The sequence below is a fragment of the Lepisma saccharinum genome, chromosome 2 (genome assembly GCF_977018435.1).
Source record: "Lepisma saccharinum chromosome 2, izLepSacc3.1, whole genome shotgun sequence".
Classification (NCBI taxonomy): domain Eukaryota; kingdom Metazoa; phylum Arthropoda; class Insecta; order Zygentoma; family Lepismatidae; genus Lepisma; species Lepisma saccharinum.
In genome coordinates, this window is record NC_139230.1 from 27,671,280 (window position 1) to 27,694,278 (window position 22,999).

The 22,999-nt window shown below is 37.2% G+C and overlaps 1 protein-coding gene across 1 annotated transcript in view; it reads right to left on the bottom strand.

The window, feature by feature from the left end:
- The window catches only part of LOC145983968 (peregrin-like), a 115,710-nt gene that overhangs the window by 52,173 nt on the left and 40,538 nt on the right, over positions 1–22,999 (bottom strand). The window contains exons 11-18 of the mRNA XM_083117193.1: positions 22,309–22,445; positions 20,893–21,055; positions 20,255–20,436; positions 15,915–16,035; positions 13,049–13,237; positions 10,465–10,588; positions 5,613–5,748; positions 1,563–1,705 (exon numbers count right to left, since the gene is read on the bottom strand). Of these exons, the coding sequence (XP_082973319.1) occupies positions 1,563–1,705; positions 5,613–5,748; positions 10,465–10,588; positions 13,049–13,237; positions 15,915–16,035; positions 20,255–20,436; positions 20,893–21,055; positions 22,309–22,445 (1,195 nt within the window). The remainder of the gene's footprint in view (positions 1–1,562; positions 1,706–5,612; positions 5,749–10,464; positions 10,589–13,048; positions 13,238–15,914; positions 16,036–20,254; positions 20,437–20,892; positions 21,056–22,308; positions 22,446–22,999) is intronic.

Consider the following 22,999-nt stretch of genomic DNA (forward strand, 5'->3'; position numbering starts at 1 on the left):
ATGTGTCATTACTTCTGCAGATTTGTTAGCAAAGATTCACTTAAGCATACTTTATAATATAATAATATCACTAGTTTTATAGAATTCTCTTTCCCTCACTTTTCCATTTACAAAATAATTGAATATATCTAAACTTTCGTACTTTGTCAGTTCGTCGTGCGTGTACATGAGATACATAGTGGTAGTATGCTATACAACTGGCGGACACAAAGACACGTTATGTTTTAATAATCTGCTCTGCAGTTGATCATCCAACGGATTCTTGACGTCCACTTCTTCATAATAGAACTTTAACAAATACCTTTCTTGACTATCGTCGCACAATTGATGAAAACAAGCGCTCATTTCTTACTTTGTATGCCGGTGAATCTGTACTGGAAACAACAGGAACTGGCCTAAACCGGAAGTTCCGGGGGGACCGGGCAAGACTTCACCAATGTTTATGTTTACATTTTTAACACTGTCCATTAGAAAGACTACACAGCCCCAGCGTACTTTCAATTAATTATTCTTACTTGATTCGTCGTTACTTTCAACTGATAATCTCTACCTCCTTCTTTACTCTCAATTTATAATCTCAACCGCACTAAGAGAAATTCCACATAATTATAGCAGCCACTGTAATCAACAAAATTTATTCAATCCAAATCTCATTTGTGAAGGTCCTGACTGTTTGCCATGGCCACTTTCCACGTAAGGGGCAGCCAGCAGTGAATTGAATATTTTGCCAGTGGAGAAATCTTGAAAGAAGCCGGAACCAGAATGAAATGAAACAGGTGGTGCCCTTTCGCAGCTGTCACGGAAGGGAGGGGGTGGTGAAGGCACCATGGGGGGAGGTCCTCTTGCCCACGGCGTGTGCTCTGGCTTAGAACACAACCGAGAAGAATTCCTAGTTCCTTGATATGTCGCTAAGTGTCTCTGTATTGTGCCGGGGCAGGAAAACTCTTTTGATGCCAACTTCCAGGCCACTCTTAAATAGCTCGAGAGAATATTTCTCAGCCCCAGTCATTATCTAAAGTCTATTGCGTGCACAGTCATGCCTCGGAATTATACTAAGACAGTTATGGCGTGAATAGTTGTTGCCTCAGTCGGATTACCGAACGTTACAAAAGGAGTTACAGCGAGGGGTAAACGCTATCAAAAGCAGTTTTATTTCAGGAGAGATTCATCAACGGACCTCGAGTAGATCTTCACTTCGAGTTCTACAGGTAACAAACGTTCCTGTATCCTTGTCTATCATTCTCTCACACCCCCTGCCAGACCAGTCAATTGAAGTGTTTAAATTTAATCATGAGTGTTGTTCTTATTTCATGGGGCTAGCCCCCTAGCTGTTTGAGTGTCGACATTGCTCTTCAGTGTAAAAGGTGTCAAAAAAAATAATTCAGATATCCTATAATTCAAATTTGCATTATTTTCAGATTTCATAGGCATCAAGGCACATATATAAGCAGCGCTATCTTGCAAAAAATTATGTTTTCAGTGTTATCACATTTGCAAAAAATCTGGGTTCCTACTAGTTAATACTTGTATAACATTAACTAAAGAATACACTTAAAACTTACCCTGATTCATAGCTGTTGTTTCTGCATTGACCACTTTATTACTACAGGAAGGCATTGAACTTTGAGCTGGTGCTTGATTATCTGCTTCCTTCTGCTTTTCAATATTCTTGCCTCTCTTCCCTTGCAGTTTGTAAATTTCTGACCTGCGCATACAAAGCAATATCAATGCAATGAAATAGGATTCATTCTTTACATGATGACATTTCGATACTTAATACTGAATGAATCTGTTGGTATGGAAATGGACGGATGATGGAAGGGTCAATAAAGTGAAGAGGGACTGATTTACAAATTAAAGGCCACCATTAGTGCATGGTATTCCAAGTACTGTTCCTTCCATCAAGAAGACTGTCTCCAATTTGAGCTCAGCTTCAAATTGGACACAGCCAGCCATCTTACACATCGTCATTTGCTGCTACGGTTGGACCCTCCGGCATGTCAGTTTAAATGTTCGGCATTTCTCAGATTTATTATCCATGTTGGGAGATGATGAGTGTTTCAACTAAAATGTTTTCATCTTTGGGAGAAAAGTGGACCTTTTCCACTCTCTGAGGAATTATTTAGCATGTCCTTGCCATTTTAATGTGTTAATCAGGTCCCTTTACAACCTACACTTTTAACCTTTCTCAAGAGATCTTTACACACATTTTTCAACTCTAAGGTAAGAATTTTAGATAAGGGAATTTTCCCCCATATACATTGAAAGGTGCAAAATGGGCATATGTGCCGATGCACTCAAAATTTTTAATTCAATCGCTCACAGGGTGGCCACTCTAAAACCTTGATAAAATTCAAGTATATTTCCTGGTTTTCAAGGCAAACTTTAAAAAAAATCAAGAGTACAATCAGATGTTTTCGCTGTTTCAACCTTACGTATTACTGCCTCTAACCACTCACACACATACAGCCACAAAAAATATAAATGAACAATATAAAAAGAGTCTGTGTGATTGCATTGTATAAAAAAAATTCCAATTAAATTCATTTAAATGGTTTATATATACAAGGCCTGTTCAAAAAGAAACCAAACTCCTTTTGCAAAGTTTGTATATAAATTTGTAGAAGATAACCAGCAACCTGGGGTCAAATCATGGCCTGGGCATGGATGTTTGTGAGTGTCCATTCATAAATTTTGTCATGTCATCACTCATCCCTATCTTCGCAAATTAGCCAAAAGTGGCACAAAAAGCGAAGTAAAATAAAGCAAATCAATCAATAAAAACTGGAGTTCCAGCAGGCATTCCAGGACTGGAAGAAACACTGGGAGCAGTGTGTGCACAGTGGAGGGGGGTACTTTGAAGGAGACAGGTCAAAATAGCTGGTGAAAATGACCATTTTCTCAATTTTGTAAAAGTTCGGTTTCTTTTTGAACAGCCCCTGTATTTAAAATATTTAATTAAAGGTGTGGAGTTTACATTTGTCATTCACATACTCAGACTCGAAATACACCTAAAAACACAAGTCAAAAATGTTATGGGATATACTAATATACTAATCTATGAAAAATTGTTAATTGGATAAGAATTGCAAACTGTCAGATAGATTGTTCTGCGAAAAACACTAACAAAGTAAGTGAATTGAGAGAATTCTGATATATATTCTGAGAGTAACGATATAAAATTTATTGATACCGATAACTGATATTCTACCGATCCGATATAAAATTAGAAATGGTCCTTGAAGAACCTGAAAGGTTCATTGACGAGGTCGGGCCGGCTCGGTAGCTCAGTGGTTAGAGCAATGGCATGGTATGCCAGACAGCCGGGTTCGAGTGCTGGTCCAGCCTGCAATTCTCGCTGAAAGTTTCTACGTAGTACATTTCCTGTGTGTGCCTAATCTTCAATTAATAAATGTGTTTTTCAAGGTGACTGCAGTGCTATAGACAGTTACTTCTTCTGAAAGTAGGGCATAGAGATAATCCATAAAAATTACAACAAACTGGCAGAATTTTGCACTAAATTATTCGATATTTATCAACATATCAGATCGGTAAAATAATCGAAAATTTTACCGATACACAGATATGACAATATCTGCCAATACTGATAGAGTACCGATTAATCGGTCCCATCCCTATTACATATAATATGTTTCTGACCTCAATTTCATACTCTCCCCGGGCCTACCCGATGGTGCAGTGGTAGCATCGTCACCTTGTAATCAAGGGGTCCCAGGTTCGATACCCATTGGAGGCACAAGTGGTTCGGATCCCACTTTAAACTGTAGGTCCAGTCCCGATTAGCCTTACTGTGCATAAAGTGGACTTAAAATCCCAACTCAACAACAACAACATACTCTCCCCATCTCAAAATAATAGCCACAAGAATGTTGATCCCAGAAAGCTACATTAAGAAACAGGCACTCACAGCACATTGAGCTACTGATGGTAGCAAGGCAATGGAAATGTACTTTAGACCAGCTCCCCGCCCGTAACAAAGGTTATGCTTCACGTTTTTGTGAGCCATGACATGTTACTGGTAAAGTGAATGTATCACTTCAGTGGGAAGTCACGTGAAGGATGAAATGACAGTGTTGCCATATGCAGATACAGATATACTGGAACAAGGACAAGCTCTAGGTATGAATGTTTACCATTTACCATAGCCTATGGAAAAGGAGATGTGGTAGACACTAGCATCATCAAACGGTTGGATGGGAAGTTGAAGTTACAAGCTCAAGAAACTCATGAGAGTGATTCACTAAACTTCATCAAATTACATTGTAGGGTGTATTATTTGTATTACATTTCGTGTTTACATTGTAACATATTGAAACAAAAAATCTTACTGCTCATTTTAAACATAGGCAATAATTTTTATGGAACAGTAAGTATAATAAGTGCCCCATGCCATGGCCGTGTGGTTTAGGGCACAAGCTTTGGGCTCCAGCTATGAGGCGAACACAAGTTTGGGTCTCCTGAGGGAAGCATAACAACTTTTCTCCTAAGATTTGGGCCTGTGTATGGGAGCAGTGGCCACCCACCATCATGAGGAAATTGGCGAGCTACAAATGAGTAGCGTAAACAGGTCATGGAAACCTACAACAATGACTGGGGGTTCGTCGTTCTGTTGGCTATCTTCCACCTCAGCAGGTGGGAGTAAGGTAGGTAGGTAGCAGTTGGTAGGCAGGCCCTGGCCAAAAATGGGCTGTTGTACCATGGATAATAAGTACAGTCAACTCTCGATACAATGACCTTTCACAGTTCCCAGGAAAAGGGTTGTTATTGGAATTTGCAGCAATTTTGATCCACCCCTGACCACCCACATGCAAAAAAGTGTTAAAAATTGTCCTCAGGCCTCTATTTTAATGACTCTAGTGCAAAATTACACATTACATAATTTTAATATAGTGAAACATGAATAAATACATAATAATACATTAATACAAAGTTCAAGGTATGAAAAAATGTCAACTTCGAATTAAATGATTTCGGGTTATCCAAACTTTTCAAGATGGCACCTATTTTTCAGGTGTAAATAAATTTGAGTATAAATCACCCCCATAATGAATGTTTTGCACTTGGTAATAGCTCCCAAAATAAGCATTATACAAAGGAGCCATGGTGGTCTAGTCGGTAGGGCACCTGCCACACAGGAGACTCAGGTTCGATCCCCAGGGTGGGTGATCTAAGGTCAGAATTTACCCAGCCTTGTTTTATATTTATAATATAAAATTATAAAATCAATTATATTTTCTTCAGGGGACTGTTCAGAAATAACTTAGGGAAAATGTATAATCCCGAAAAATTTTAATGCAGCATTTGGACCACCAATGTACACATTAAAAAAATGTAAAATCACAGAATGTAAAATCAGGGTTTCACTGCAATTACATACTTTGTGAAACTGACATGCAAACATTGGCCGAGCCAAAATAAATATGCATATCCACACACAGCACCATGTCAATTCAAAATTAACTACATTATATAAAAGATACTTTGTATCTTGATACACACATTTTAAAAAAGTGGCTGTAATATAACTCACAATGTTTTTAGTGCATATGTAGATAATACTTTCATTTTGCATGTGTTCTGTTTACACTTACTTAATGAGGTGTGTTTTCTTCGTTTTAAATGGTCCATGCTTAGATGTTTGTACTTTCCTCAGAATATCCATAAGCAAATGCATATGCTGTGTATAGGGCATCGTTGTTCTACTTGGGTCATCAATTACACTCTGCACTGAAATATAACACAAATTTCAGTTACTAAAAATAACACACACAATACTAACATACATGTAGGGAGTAAATTTTGATAAGTAAACACATCTGACTATGTACTACTTACACTAACTCTGCAGAGGCTGGAAACTGAGTCATAAATTTCAATTTGTTCTTATTCCACTTCCCTCTACTGACATCAATTCTACGACATTTCATCAATATAAAACTGTTCTACATAAACGGATAATATAAATACTATATGACTGTAGAAAACTTCTTACGTCATGTGCCGGCAACATATTTGTTAAAACACTAAAATAACACACAAACAGCACGGAAAAAAACACTCTGAAGTGTTTGTGTGTTATTTTAGTGCTTTAACAAATAAATACTATACTGTTAATCGGCACACTTTTTCTGGTTAAATATGTGTTAAAAAAAGAGACCATTACTTATATCCGTATAGAGTTCCTAGGCATGTAAAACATTAAAAACAAGCACTACACAGATAAGCATCTGTGGAAAGGAAAGGGAGGGTGAAATTATGAGTGCTGTTTAAAAGTAAATTAAAAAGGGAAAATGTTCAAATGTACAGTTAGCATACTCAACTGCACAGTTTTCTTATTTTGTTATTTGCCTTAACATCATGCTCTGTTCAAGATATAATATTTTAAAGGTTAGAGGAAAAATTTTGGTCATAAAGTTTATGTTGTGTAACTTCACACATATAAATGTAATTTTTGGAATTTTGAAAACTATAGACCCATTCATTCTTTGGATTAAGTGGTAGAATATGGTTCCTACATTTTACTCTCAATTTTTCCGATCCCACACATTTCTTACTTTGCTTATTCTGTTGGAATACTATTTAACTGAATTCTATTTCTGTTATGAATAATAAAAATAAAAAAAACTTTCTGCTTTTGACAATTTGTAGGGGAGGGGGTCAATGGACAGTTTCGACCTCCCCCTTCCCCTACATTTACTTTGAGAAACAATTTGTATTATTTTCAGCTATGCAGCAAAAATACAGTGAAATCTCAGATTTACGTTTTATGGGTGACAGAAGGGTAAAAATGTATAGCTGAGAAAAATGTATTATTGAAAGATAATTAAAATGATAAAATTAAGTACACAAAGAAAGAAAAGGAGTACTACATATACAACAAAGTCTTCTGTATTGCACTAATTTGTTCTAAATCTTTATTGTAAATTCACAAAATCATGAAAAATAGACATTGAAGGCGCTGGGGGGTAGAAGGGGTACAAGCAAGGTGTACCCGCTTAATCCATTCAGCCAATTCCCTGCCAAAAAACCATGCTGAACATTAGGACGTTTATCTCGATCTTACGTTTACTGTAACTCTCATTTCCCACTTTATACGTTTTCCAAACCTCGCCGATGACAACATTTGACAGAAGCCTGTCCTCTATGCCAATCGACCTCTCCCTCCTTTCTTCCTTGCTTTTGTAGGAGCCTAATTTATTCACCACACGACCTGGAACTCCTGCCTTACGATCGGGGAACAAGCGAACTATTGCCAAAACGACAGTCATTATATGCTGCTCTCTCTCGCATTTTAACACATTCTAAAAGTGTGACTCAGGTGTCTTTGTTGTGCTTTCCCCTACAAAGACCTATGTGGACAATTGAGAACATGGCTCAATCACTATTCACATTTCTTTACCTACGTAAACATTCCCAGTAGTAGGGGAGAGGGAGCAGAGGAGGGGGGGTGAATTTGCTTGGAAAACTTTCCTTTTTTGTTTGCCTGGAGAAAAGTAAGAATAATTTGCCAACTCCGTTTATCCGATATTGGTCTAGGAACGAATGAAAAAAGTCGCTAATCTCCTCTCACAAGAGACAATTAATCTGCAACTGCTGTGCAGGGCCAGTGGCATGCCCAAGATTTTTGAAAGGGAGGGGTTTAAGTATACTTTTTTTTACTAGTCAGCCCTAATTTTGCCACCTTTTCCTGCCTATGACATTCTTTTTTTAGGAATACTGGGCCAAACCCACTGATCCCCACCAACCCCCCCCCCCCCCCATCACTTGTGCATGCTACTGTGCAGGGCCATGAAATAATTTCACGAGGCAGACTTCTTTTTAATGCAGCTATCTGCATACAAAATATTGCTCCTGTATCCCTTAAAATACAATAATCCTTCTCCCTCTTTTCTTAAAATTGGTTCAGGAATAAGCAAGCTGCTGACTAAAAAAAAACAAACATGAAGGCTGTAGTACAGCTTTTCTCGTCTTCAACAAGTGCTTTATCTTTAAAACGTGCAGAACATTCTATTCTGTCATCTGTGCGTTGGTACCAGTCTGTCTGGAGGGAGGCTGCTACAGGTGCCAGTGTTATGTCTAGCTCTTCCAAAGCAGTCCCTTGCCTATATCGCTTCTGCCAGCAATGACTCATCCAACATAAAGGATGCAATTTTTCGTTCTTGTCTTGCCTTCTGATAAACAAAACCGTAACTCTTATCTTGTGGATAACACAAGATAAATCCTTTTCAACACTAGTCAGTGGCGTGCCCAGGATTTTTGAAGGGGGGTTAGGTATACATTTCTTTTTTGCCTCCCCCATGGCATCGCGGTAACATAGTCTTCTCGTAATCAAGGGGTTCCATGTTAGATACCCGGTGGAGGCACATAGTGGTTTGGATTTCACTTTAAACTATAGGTCCAATCCCAATTAGCCTTCTGTGCATAAAGTGGACTTAACCCTTAAATGTGCAGCTTTGCACATATGCAAAGCTGTCTTTAAATACCCATAAAACTTCTGTGAGTGAACTATCGGTCTGTGCAGTATCTCTACCAGAACATGTTACTAAAGAAGAGAGGCTACATGTTTATTATGAACCAACGACAGGAGGATTAGAAGATTGAAGACGTCGAACTCGGTGTCAGCAAGACTTGTGCTTTCCCCCCAACTCCCCCTAAGTGTTCAACGTTAGTGTTTTTCAGCGTGTTTATCGCCAAGTAAAGTAAATACCTAATTAGTTACATCGAAGACGTAAGTACTCTGTGAAATAACCTCTAAGAACTAAGTTTGGTCTAATATCTCAACAAATTCACACCGGAAGCTGACTAATCTGTGTATTCCGGAATCGTTTGTAAACCACAGACGTCAAGTGCCTGGGCCTTTAATAAATATTAATACTGTATTTTGTGGTGTATAAATACTTAGATAGTTAAATACAAGGGTTGGATAAAAAGTAATTGCAACACTGCTGTCCCGTGAAAGGGGTGAGTCACAGCGCCACAAGCGTTTCGTGGCTGATAAAGGAATGTCAGACAAGGAAGTATAGTGAGTGGGAGCGATTGTATGTTTTTCAGTCAAAAACGGCAGTGCTCTGAAGCAGAGAACGAGAGTGCAAGTGCCCTAACAATATGTTTAGGCAAGAAGAACAACGTCTCTCAGGCAGACGGTCAACGCAGCCTACTTCTGCACCTTCTTGTAACACCACCTTCGTCTCGCATTAAGAAGGAAGTGACGGCACGGTGTCCCATCATCCTGCTTGACAATGCAAGGTGTCACACTGCGAACAATGTGACGGCGCTCCTGCATAACTGGTAGTGGGAGGTACTGGAACATCCGCCGTATTCACTGGTATGAGAGCGTGTGATTACGACAGTTTTGTCTGGGCGGGAAGCACTACGACATGCGCGAAGCCATCATACGTGCTATAGGGCGCTCACTGCGGGACATCGACAGAGATGGATGCACTAACGGTGTACGACGCCTTCCATACGTGTGACAGAAGGTCGTAGAGATGAGGGGCGATCACTTTGAAGGAATGTAACACGTGCTCCTCTGCCAATACAGTCAAGTACCAATTATACCAGTGTTGCCATTACTTTTTATCCAACCCTTGTATAAAAATTCACTGCTGGTCTCCTTTTGTGTGATTGACGTTGTTCGACGGCAGAATAAAAAGTGTACTAGTAATAAAAGCGAAACCAAAGAAAAATCGATATATACCTGTCTGGAGAAAGAGCCTTCAACACCTATGAAACTGAGTACCTTGTATCTAATGATATCTGTCTGGTGGTTATGTGGAGAAAGGTGATTCATTCTAATACACTTATGGTTCATTTTTCTCATAGTTTATTGATCATTATGAATTTTGTCACCTGTCTGGTAGCTTCATCAGGCATGTATGCCAGGCACAATACGTGCCTGACGAAGTGACCAGACAGGTGATGAAATCAATTGTGATATAAAAAACTGCATGGAAAAATGAACCATATGTGTATTAGAATGAATAAGTACTTAGATTCATTTGAAAATTACATAAGTGGGAGCATTAATGTACTGGCAAAATTTACTGATTATTTCAATTCAATAACTAAAATGAGAAACAGTTGATGAATTCGAATTATTCTTTCACCATCACAATGTGGGTAACTTTAATCTTAGACAAAAAAAGTGGGCATGTTAAGAATTATTTCACAATCACAGAGTAGTTATGTATGTTTCCTTTAATGGAAGAGTTATACACACTACAGATCATTTACAGAAGTATCAGACTGGTAAAATCATCAATAACCCTGCCAATAAGAGAACTACAACTTAAAGCAACACAGAATCAGCACGCGCTTGAGGAAACTAATATGATTAAGTGGAACCATAAGTAAATGAGAGAAGTTTAACTACTTCTATGCATCCCCTGAGACAATTTCTACAGTTGCTTAATTTGAGAAAAAAAATACCCAGAAATTTCTTACCTTCATCCATTATCTCTTGACCTTCCAATAATACACTTCCTGGATCTCTCAACATTAAACCTGAGTTGTTATCAAATCCTACAAGCATTTCTTCTTTCTTAGCTTGACGGATGATTTTCTCACCCTAAAATTATCAAAAAATTTGACCAACATATAAAAACCATAATTTTCAACATGAGCACAAACTTAAGCTCGTCAGTGTGTACATTCCTTTCAATTGTACACATTATATAAGAAATCAAACGGTAAGAAATCGGCATCAAAAAGTTAGAATTTATGCCAAGTATACATTGAAGACAACTGACACCTAAAGGTGCATGTTTTCATGGAGAACCAGCTAGGTTTTATGTGGAACACCCAGTGCAACTTGAAAATATTTTGGAGAGGAGAGGGTAGGGTGTGGTGCATTAAGAACTCAATTTAGGGATAGATATTTTTGGTCATGTTTCAAACTATTATACTAAAAACATAAGTGTGCATGTGGGGGAGGGGGGGGGGGCAAGAAGTGGCCAGTGACCCCCTCCCAAATATTTACACTTAGAAATTTATTGTAGAGATATTTTATCACTGCAAATGAAGTATTATCAAGGCAATGAAAGTTCAAAGAAACAAGATGGAGGGTTAGATGACATTTACTGATCCTAGGACCAATGTAAGAGGTGAATATTCAAAAAAGAAACTCCTATATAATAGCACACATTTTTGGTTTTCTCACAACGGTCACCTTATTAAGCATGGGTAAGTCTTTGGATAATTTTAGGAACATGTTTGTACTATGAGAACCAATTATTTTATCCATGTGTGCATATTAGCAGCCTGGAGGAATAGACCCGAATTCCAACATTTTCTGAAAATTTTGATTTTACTAAATGGATTTTTTCTTTCATAATAATTTGTTTCAATTTTCTTTTTTCTTTGTTAAAAGAATTGGATGGGGGAGGCCACAACATCCAAGGAGGGTCTCTTATGGTGATTTTCTGCAAATCTCAAGCGATTAGTATCCATTGGATCAATTTCTCCAGAAAATTTCATACAATGCTTTTTCATAGGTACATTACTAGTTTTAAATAATTTCTCCCTAGAATTATTGAACTATTTTCAACATGACTTTACATGATTGTGAGAACATAACAGTGCTACATACCATATTTTTTCTCTTTCATTTTGGTTTATTGTGGTGAGCACAGTAAATTTTTTTTTGTAAAATTTCAATTTCTTTAGTCTTCTTCTTTTGCTAACTTTCATTACTGGGAAATAAAATGTTTAAATTCCACTATCACTGAGACTCCTGTCATTCTAACCAAAACAAAAAGAAAGAACAGAAGAAAACTGTGCTGGGTATTGTGCTTACGGAGAAGAATCTGAAGTGTTGTGTGGACCAAGTAGTAACACTAGAAACAAAAATACGTTAGAGTATTGAAATTCGTCTACTTACGTAAGTGAGTATGTATTCGTATGTAAACTATGTTTCGGAAGCTTTACTGCTTCCTTCTTCAGGTGGTCGTATTTTAGGCTCGGAACATCAAGCCACGTCGGAGAAGTGTCATGCGAGGATACTAGGTGAAAGGTTTGGGTTAAAAACACTTCATAGTGCTCGACATATACAGAATAAAAACTACCTTTGTTAAAAACCTTTAAAACTCTCGATAAAACAAGTAAAAACCACCACTACGATGTACTTGAGTGGCCGTTGAAAGCCCTAGTTCCCTGCCAAGGTGAAGCGTGCGAGCAGCTGGCACCGTGCTATGGAGTGGTGGGGTACTTCCCCTCCCATGAGAGATCCCTCTCCTCCTTTTTCTTTTCCTCTCGTCACCAATCCAAGGAGAATTTGTGTTCCACTTCGGCTGCTTTCTTTGACTCCGAGGTGACATGGAAGCCTATCGGGGCACTTTTATCATTCATATTGTCCCACTTTTTAAAAAAGCTAAACCATACATCATCCAAATTGCAGTCATCCCGGTTCAGTTTATTTCTGTTTCCCGCACAAATAAGTGCCGTTTCATATACGATCCTATCCAATTTACTGTTACTTCTTTTGATAACATCTCTTTTTATTATTCTATGCCCACTGTTTATTATATGCTCTGCAAACCCCGTTTTCGGATCCCTTTCTTTGATATTCTTATCGTGTTCCCCCCATCTAATACGCATGTTCCTGCCGGTTTGTCCAATATATTCCATCCCATAGTCGCATTCGATCCTATAGACCCCTTCACTTTTGTTCGCGACTGTACAGGCAAAAGGAACAAAAGAGAAAATAAAAACATTCATGCAATTAGTAATTAAATTTTAATTTTGGACACAAACACATAATAGAAATACTGTTTCCTTATAGCTAAGTTTTTGATTGATTTTCTTTATTTTACTTTCCTTTTTGTGCCACTTTTGGCTAATTTGCAAAGATGACATGATGACATGGGATGAGTGATGACATGATGAAATTGATGAATGGACACTCACAAACATCCATGCCCAGGCTGGGATTCGAACCTGGGACCCCTGGCATCGTAGCGCGATGTGCTAACCACTCTGCCATGGGGGCCAGCCTTGATAGCTAAGTTGGAGAAACCAATTCTGAACTTACGTTATCTCGCAATCGAACTGCTGCTCGATAAAAAATGGTGTCTTTTGCATTGTATGTCAAGCAATTTTCAATCATCAAATGAAAGTCAGCTTCTAAGTCTTCTACAGATGTGTACAGGAATGATTCAATTTTCTCCTTCATAGTAGAGAGATCCATTGGTTCTTTCACAACAGTGAGGTAATCTGGAACCTGCAGAATGAAAAAATTGTATTGTACCAAATGGAGGAATGGAAAAAAAGCTCATTCAAATGCCACATTTACAAGCATATAACATGCACTTCTTTCAAAATTATTGTAACCAAAAAACTGTAATGTGTGTTATACACAGAATAATACCAACAGCTAACATGAAACCATGAGCGTTTTCACTATGTCACTGTTATATGTATATATCAACAGGAGTAAATACAAATACACCCAAGAGTTTGTCAATGCTTGCAAAAAATATTGTAAACGACCTCTTTAAAAATTGCTTCCATGGTGTTTTTCTTTCTTCTAGAGGAATATTTTCTTCACTAAGCAAAAGCAACGCCATTCTGACAGTGACTGAGTGCGCCTCTGCCATCATACAGAAGCAGAATCATCAGTATTTTTTGAGAATGAAATAATGGAAAGTAACTTCCTCAAAAATAATTTCCGTGTAAGAAACTTGTCACGAACAGATGCTATAGGTCTCAAGCAACAACTTGAGCTCTGGGGAAAATGGAAATTGGAGGGGGGCATATGGGTTTTGTCAAGAAAAAGGCAGGCTGGTGCAGAAAAATTCCAATGTTGTAACCTACAGTTGTAAACAATATCTGGTCACACAGTTTAGAAGTAGAATTGCATAATTGCGAAGCCAGGCAAGAAATGTGGGAAGAAAAGCACAAGCCTCCCTTCCAAAGATATCCGCCAACCTCTGTGGTGGAGAGGTTATCACAGCTTGCTACAACGCGAGGAGTCCAGGGTTCGAATCCCAGCCTGTGGATGGCATTTTTTGTAATTGTCCCTTCATCAACATAATCAATCATCCTCATCTTTGCGAATAGCCAAATGTGGCAGAGAGCCACTGGCTACTCTTAAAATGATTAAAACAGAATTTCTTGAAATCATGGGAAAGTTTTCAACTCCTGAGAAATTGAGAAAATATGCAAGGAAAGCTACAAGTGATAATTTTGATAAAAGGGCTATTAGGAGGCTTGCACGAGAGTCAAAGGTTGTGGACAATACTGTACCTACAACATTGAAAGAAGCTGTGAGAAAATATCAATTTTCGATTTGGGACCACATTAAGGAAATATCTGTTTCATCTTTGTTTTCCTTATAATAATCCAATAGGAAGGTTTTGGTGAAAGAAAAAAAATATATTGTTGCATTGTGTGTGTGGATTTCTTGATATATATTCATGACTGCAGAAAGACTTGAAAAGCCGTGTACTATTTAGATCAAACACAAGGGGTACGCATATTTCGTTTTTGACGAAAAAACGAAATGTCAAAACACACATTGTAGTGTTAATTTTTCATGTTTTTGAAAGGTGGGAGATGCATTCTGCTACCATGTTTTGTCACGAAATAATGTGAAATGAACTGCAAAATAAACTCTTAAACACGAAATTTAGGATTTATTTACAGACGCGACACTTTCTGAGGTCTGAATTAGAGACCTAGGGCACTGCATGTAACACATACTTATCAACAGGCATAGTAAATAAAAATTACACCCATGAGTTTGTTAACGTTCACAGCAAAATATCGTAAACACCTTGGTCCACACACCAATGGGTGATTCATTTCATAGGCACAATCCATTTTGCTCTTGATCTAACAGCTCTAAAACCTACAACTAAGAAAGCCTTTTGTTGAAACTGAATTACGCTGCATGTTACATACAAGATATAATTCTTTAGTCGGTTTTCATGATCAAAACCAGGATGCACATTATACACGCATAAACATGGTAGGTACAAAATAATCTTAGTGGTCTATGCTTAGTTTATAGTTCTTGTTTCCAACAAGTACCAAAGAAGAAATTTGGGTTACACAATTAAAACAATTTTCATAACAATTATAAAAGTTTGCAAATTGGCTGCCAGCATAAGTAGCACTATATTTTGCAAGAGAAGTAAATGAAGAGTTTCTGCATTTCTATTTAAGTTATTTTATACCACTTCTAACTCATTCTAAGCCAATTACAAGAATGGGGCGAAGGATAAATGTATTGAATAAATGAATGAGTAAATACCAAGAAATATCTATGATTTACTTAAGATTCAAATCCAATAAGCAAGTTACACTTAGGTTTTTAACCTGACCATATGCATGCATTCTCTTCTTATGTTACTTGCTCTATTCCACGATTGTGTGTCTAATTACAAGATTTATGGTTGTAAATTCTATGTTGCCAATGCAATTTACAACTAATAACATACTAATGTGCAATATAAGAGGAAAAATAACTACAAATTATCTCCATAAAACATACATTCATGGGTAATTTATTTCCAAGTAGTCATCCCAAAACTTGGTTGTGTAGTATGCATGTGCCTCAAATATGAGACAAAACAAAGCATGGATACCTCACTTATGTTTTGATTGATTGATTGATTGAGTTGAGGTTTTAAGTCCACTTTATGCACAGTAAGGCTAATCGGGACTGGGCCTACAGTTTAAAGTGGGATCCGAACCACTATGTGCTTCTACAGACCTTACTTATGTGCTTCCATTTTAAGTAGTAGTGTACTTTTCATTCACCACTATTATATATCACATAGCTTTATATAATTATTTCAAATATGATTAAAATGAAATGTATTTTCCAAAACAACTCATTCCCTTGCGAAGTGCTTAGTCCCCTCCCCTAAGTTATATACGTAGTTTCTGTTTACCTCCTCAATATCTACAGGTTCAGCAAAAATGCCCGTGGGATCCTTGAACTCAATAAGTTCCACAACTGACCTTAAGAAGTGTTGAAGTGGGCGTAGCTGAAGACACAATTCGTGTTCTCTACTGCAAAAGAAAAAAATATGTATATTCCTATGTGTACTGCAATAACAAATTTTAAAGCATGATATTGCTAGCAGGGTGGTGATAGATAAAATGGAAAAAAATATGTAGCTTTATCCTGGCAAGTAACTAGAATAACGAAGAGCTACTTGCTATGTTCCTATTTTTTTTTACTTTCACTGGGGATGGGACAGATTAATCGGTACTCTATTGGTATCAGTCGATATAGGCATATTGGTGTATCAGTTTATCGGTAAAATTATTTTACTGATCTAATATATCTATAAATATCTTATAATTTAGTGCAAAATTCTGCCATTTTGTTATAAATTTTATGGATAATGTCCATGACCTACTTTCTTAAAAAGTAAATGTCTAAATATGTAACTTTTTTTGCACTACTGTCACCTTGAAACACACATTCTTAAAAAGGTCAATGATCCATTCCAGCTCTTCAAGGACCATTTGGAATTTTATATCGGATCAGTAGAATATTGGTAAATTTCATATCGGTACATTATTGGTATCGTACAAAATTTCATATCGACCCATCCCTAACATTCAATATTTTTTTCAGATATCTGATGTTTCCCTATATTGAATATACATATCAGCTGAAGTTTACATGGGATGCTAAAATAATAAAAAGATTTGAATCAACAAGGTGTTTGAAATTAAATTAATGTATCGATTCACTTTACAGCCCGACAATAAACCCTTAAATTCCAAGGATATCAAAAGCAATACTGAAAATGAAGCATTTCCTTATCTTATCAATCAATTCCATACACTCCTTGGAAAACTTGAGTTACATCCTTCTGTTATACTTCAAAGTCAAAATCAAAGTTGTCATCTGGTGACCAAAAAAATCCCCTAATCCCTTCTTCCACTACCAGAACCTACACCACATAATACAGGCTGCAATGGCAGTAGCTGACAGTACAATGTATCATGACCTAACTGCTTCAAATTGACTATCTGGTTGTTTTGTGTGTGTGAGAGAGAAAGAGATAAGACAGAAAGAGAGAGAGAGAAACAACCCTCGATTTAAATTTTCGTTAAGGTACTCACGTTTTCCGCGAAGCTGTTTTACATTATTTTCTATTAATTTTGGTAGCCACTGCCACCATCCTCGTTGGAAATTGTTGTGTTGTTGCTTGACACGTTTCTCTTGTTTTTTCCTAAATCGCTGGTAGGTGTGCTGCTGTTGCCTGTATGTCTGCGTATATGTCGTCTGCTGTTCACCGGTGTTAATTGCTGGAGTAACGGAAGCCAGGCATGGTGTGCGTGACCACTATCTATGTTCAGTTCACGGTTGTAGTGCATGATAGCATGTGTTTCTTTAATTTTTGTGTCTATGAGAGTGTGTGCTTTGTATTTGACATGTACTTCTCAATTTTATGGTTGTGGAATTTGATATGCTTGGAAAGATGGTGGTGGGTTGGGCAGTTTTTGCATTTGATAGGTACTGCTGAATTCTCTCACTGATGGGCCTGATGGATCTGCTGATGTAATGAGCCTTGCACTCACATTCAGAATCATAGACGCCTGGATTGTTGAGGGGGGAGAGGAAGTACAGTTTATGTTTGTTTAGTTGGTCAGCTATTTTGGAGGTTGGTTTGTGTGCTATTTGGATGTTGTAGGAGCGGAGGGCTTTGGTATGGCAGTTGGATGTGGTAGGATGGTAGGGAAAGGCAAACCACTTGGTTTTGTTACTGGGATCTGGTTGCGATGGTGGAGTGGGTTGCTTTAATGGTGCAGGTTGTCTGACTTGGATTTCAGCTTTGCTGCATCAAGTGGAGAGTTGACATTCAGTATATCCATGTTTTAGTGCCAGTTCCGTGATGGTTGCTATCTCGTCCCTTAAGTCTTCTTCTCTGAAACAGTAGGAGAAGGCTCTTCAGAAGAAGTTTAGCTTGGGTGGATGGTTGGATAGTGCATGGATATAGTGGTTGCCTGCATCTGGTTTTCTGAAACCTGTGGTTGTGAATTTGTTTCCCCCGCGGCTGATGGTGAAGTTCAACAAATTGATTTTGCCCTGCTTTTCATGTTCTATGGTGAATTTTAGTCTGGGGTGGATGCTATCTAGTTTTTCCAACAACAGGCTGACACTATGGTGTCATCAGAGTATCACCCATATCTGATGAATTTGAGTTCCAGAGTTTGGAGTATGCTTTTTTCAGCCAAATGCATTACTATGTTTGCTATGGGAGCCGATAGTGGGTTTCCCATGGCAAGGCCTTCAGATTGCTCATAGAAATTATTTTCAAATTGAAAATAATTGTGTCTTAAACACACAAACAGACTAAAATTCACCACAGAACATGAAAAGCAGGGCAAAATCAATTTCTTGGACCTCACCTTCAGCAGAGGGGGAAACAAATTCAGAACTACAGTTTTCAGAAAACCAGATGCGGCAACTAATATATCCATGCACTATCCAACCATCCACCCAAGAAAAAGGCCAACGTATGGCTAAACTTCTTCTGAAGAGGCTTCTCCTACTGCTCCAGAGAAGAAGACCTGAGGGACGAGATAGCAACCATCACAGAACTGGCACTAAAACATGGATATACTGAATGTCAACTCTCCACATGGTGCAGCAAAGCTGAAATCCAAGTCAGACAACCTGCACCATCAACACAACCTGCTCCACCATCGCAACCAGATCCCAGTAACAAAACCAAGTGGTTTGCCTTTCCCTACCATCCTACCACATTCAACTGCCTTACCAAAGCCCTCCGCCCCTACAACATCCAAATAGCACACAAACCAACCTCCAAAATAGCTGACCAATTAAACAAACATAAACGGTACTTCCTCTCTCCCACCCCAACAATCCAGGAGTCTATGATGCTGAATGTGAGTGCAAGGCTCATTACATCGGCAGATATATCAGGTCCATCAGTGAGAGAATTCAGCAGCACCTATCAAATGCAAAAACTGCCCAACCCACCACCAGACTTGCCAAGCATATCAAATTCCACAACCATAAAATTGAGAAAGTACATGTCAAATACAAAGCACACACTCTCATAGACACAAAATGTAAAGAAACACACGCCATCATGCACTACAACCATGAACTGAACATAGATAGTGGTCAGGCACACCACACCTGGCTTCCGTTGCTGCAGCAATTAACACCGGTGAACAGCAGATGACATATACACAGACATACAGGCGACAGCAGCATACCTAGCGGCGATTTAGGAAAAAACAACAGAAACGTGTCAAGCAACAACACAACAAATTCCAACGAGGATGGTAGCAGTGGCTACCAAAATTAATAGAAAATAATGTAAAACAGCTTCACGGAAAACGTGAGTACTTTAATTATCTATTACCGCATTTCTCATTCCCATAGTATGAATTAAATTTTGAAGACTGAAAAAACCAGGAATGCAGAAAGGTGTATAAACTTTATAGTATTTTGCTTGAATAATGCATAAAACAGGAAAAACTGGAACATAACATTGAGATTGAATATAAATTGCTTCACCAAGGAAATGAAATTGTCTGTTACTAGGGGGACATATTTATGATGAATAATATAAGATTTTTGTTCAAAAACTTGGCACATGTTGGGACCAAAAGCGGTACATAAAATGGAATTTGGGCACAGAAAATTGTGAATATAATTCAAATTTTGATTAAAAAACTATACCTATTACACAAAACTAACATTTCCTTTCTGATAGCACATGTATGTAGTTATCAGAGTAATGTGTTTATTCCTGTATAAATAAGTCAATATTTGAATCCAAAAATTTTACAGCAGGATTAATCACAGCATTTTGCGTTTCCATCAAAATTGAAATATGAATGTTCCTATCCATTACTGATTATCTTAATTCAATTTATATCCCATGTTCCTACATGAAAAAGATGTGCACAAATTGTATTGCCATGGACCACTAGTTGGCAGAAGAAAGAAAAAAAAACTGAAAAATTAAAAATTCTCAGAAAAAAAGGCAGTCAGAAAATTAGGTGACAATAAGCAACATAACCACAATGACATGGCATCACTGGGCATTTGTTATTTTCAGCATAAAAACTCTTGTGCATGCAAAGCTTAAAATTGGGGGCACCACAACTAAAAATTATGGTCATATTTATTGACTTTGTGACTGTTAATCATAGAGGGACAAATATCTGGGTGCATGAGCACTCACCCCCAACCCCTCCTCTTTCTCTCTCTCTCTCTCTCTCTCTAACTTACATTTTGACAACTTCCCTTTTAGTCTTTTCACGTTTCCTGACAAGCTCACAAAGCAAACGAACTCGTTCCAAATCTTGACGTAAGCGTTGCCAATATTTCAATTGTTCCAATACATCATCATCTTTCCTTATATTAGACTTAGGAGATGTGTGATCTTCAGCCGTCCCATTGATGCTTTCATCCTGCAATTAAAAAATAAATTGAAAATAGAACTTAGTTATGTACACAGCTTAGAGCTATAGTGTATTTGAGAATATGTTATAGGCTTAGCAATACTTATAAACTATCTCTAAAATTTGCATGTTTAGAGCGAGATGAAGCCAACCAATTTCTGATGTAAGAATATTTCTTATAAAGTGTAATGTCGAAATCAGTATATATTTGATATTTAAATTCGATCTGATATTCAACTTCTTACTTTCACAATTTCAATCACGGAGGGAATATTGATATATTTTTGGCAAGATTAATGCAGTATGATGTTTGACTATTAAGAAAATCTAACAAATGTAGTATTAAATCTCTACTTGCTTGTAATGTGATTTCAAATATCTTGTAACTTCATTCCTTCTCAGTGAAAACTATTTCTGTGGCAGTGTAAAATACATTTAAAGATACAGAATTATTAAACCACTAACCTGGTTCACTTTATCTTCTCTTCTGGGAAGTTGTGATGCTTGTAAGCGACGCAGGAGAGGAACACCATTACGAGCACGCCTCTTCAATGTCCAGTAAGCCATAAGCCTTTGAAGGAACTGGTTCTTCTTCGGCAGGGACACCAGTGCAGCTATCTTCTGTACTCTAGAAGAACAAATATGATCTTCTTAGTATGATTAAGACCAATTCCTTGAATGACTTCCTTTCTCTTATTTATATATAATTTAACTCTGTCAAAACTTCTCATCAACATCTCCACCTTGAGATTACAAAATATAGAACATTTGTAAGGTACTTTCAGTTATATAAGCCAAAATTATTTTTCACAATCTATGAAATTGTGTGGTTTAATAAGGTTTTATGTAAGCAATTTTACTGTGCCTAAAATGAACAGACATGAATAACAATGTGCAAATAAATTCCATTTATTTCGAAACAAATGAACTAAGCTGAAATAAGATATATAATATCTTCATAACATTCATAACATATCAAAAGTCCCCAGCAATCACCCGTATGTTAAGTCTAGCCATATTGAAAAAAAAAATGGAGGACAAATTCAAGTTTGCACAAAATAAAGGAACTAATTTACAACAAGCTGACATTTGGTACATAGCTTCTTTTATAATGTTAATAATAATAATAACATATCAAAAGTCCCCGGTGATCATCCTGTCGCTAAGTACGCCATATTGTCAAATGGCGAATAAACTCAAATTTAAATTAAATAAAGGAATTAATTGATAATAGCTTGGTTTTATATATAAATATTTCCCATAACACTACTAACATAGACTACTTACAACATCAACATTCAGTTTGAAATTTAAAAAGTGGTAGCAAGAAATGTTTGTCAATGTTTTAACCTCTACTCGTATCTTGATCGATATGAAAGTCATTTCATGTTCCTGAGTGCATTACATTATCGAATATGTGAAAAAAATCCCCATTTTTATATTTTTTTTCATTAAAAGTTGGGGGCCACGGCCCACCCAACCCCTCTTATTGGCTTTGGCATTTTGATTTCTGCACGGTTGCATGCCCTGATGTTTTAGCTGCAAAACAAAAGTTACCCGAAGTAGATTGGTCAAATAGTCTACAAGTTATAACATTTTTTGTCAAATAAGTGTACAAATTTAAAATTCGTGCCAAAGGCCTCGGCGAAACCGGGGTTACTTTCTGATGACCCCCTCGGCAGAGTAAAGGTTAAGTCCACTTTACTCAGATAGGATAACTAGGACAGGATCTACAGTTTGAAGTGGATCTGAATCAAACATGGAACCCCTTGATTACAAGGCAACATGTTAAGATAGCAAGAACAAGTTTCATTATGTATCATACATTTATAATAGGTACAAATATTTATGTTGTCTGTGCAATAGAAGTGTGTGTCTTACCGGTCAGGAGGAATTGTTGGAATGGATATTACAGGCACCGATGATCTTTTTTCTGCCGATTTCCGAGCTTTTTGTTTCTGTTTCTGGTGTACCTTATCCTTTGTGCATTTCTGAGTCCCATTATCCAACTGTGGCCTCTGTCGAAAAAACATCAAATATGTTAAATTACACTTTAAGGATGAAAACACCTATTAATGCATTTTATAGTATCATAATTTATCATATTTATTCATATTTATTCATATTTTCGGATATAGCTACTCTTAAGTAATTCATAGTGTCACATATTTTTGGTAAATAAAAAAAAAGCAAAATTTTGGTACAAAAACAGGGAATTTTGGATTCAAAAGAAGTAAATAAAATAAAATGTCAGTGTTATAGCAGTGAAAAATCTGATCAAAAGCAGTATATAAAATTACACTTTAGTTTTAAAATTGTGAATATAATTCTAAATTTGATTTAAAAACTGCACTTTTTACACAAAATAAGCATATCCCTTGTAATAGCACATATTTTATAAAATCCTTTCAAGCAGGCATCATCTCCAGGAAAATATCAACTTGGGGTAAGCCCCGGTACCCATTAACCTGTTGGGTGAGATGAGTCAAGGCAAGTGCTTTATAAAACCTTGTCCTGCTCTCTCCAAAATAGGCAACAGTTAGGCTGGAGAGTTCAGTGAAAAAAAAAAACG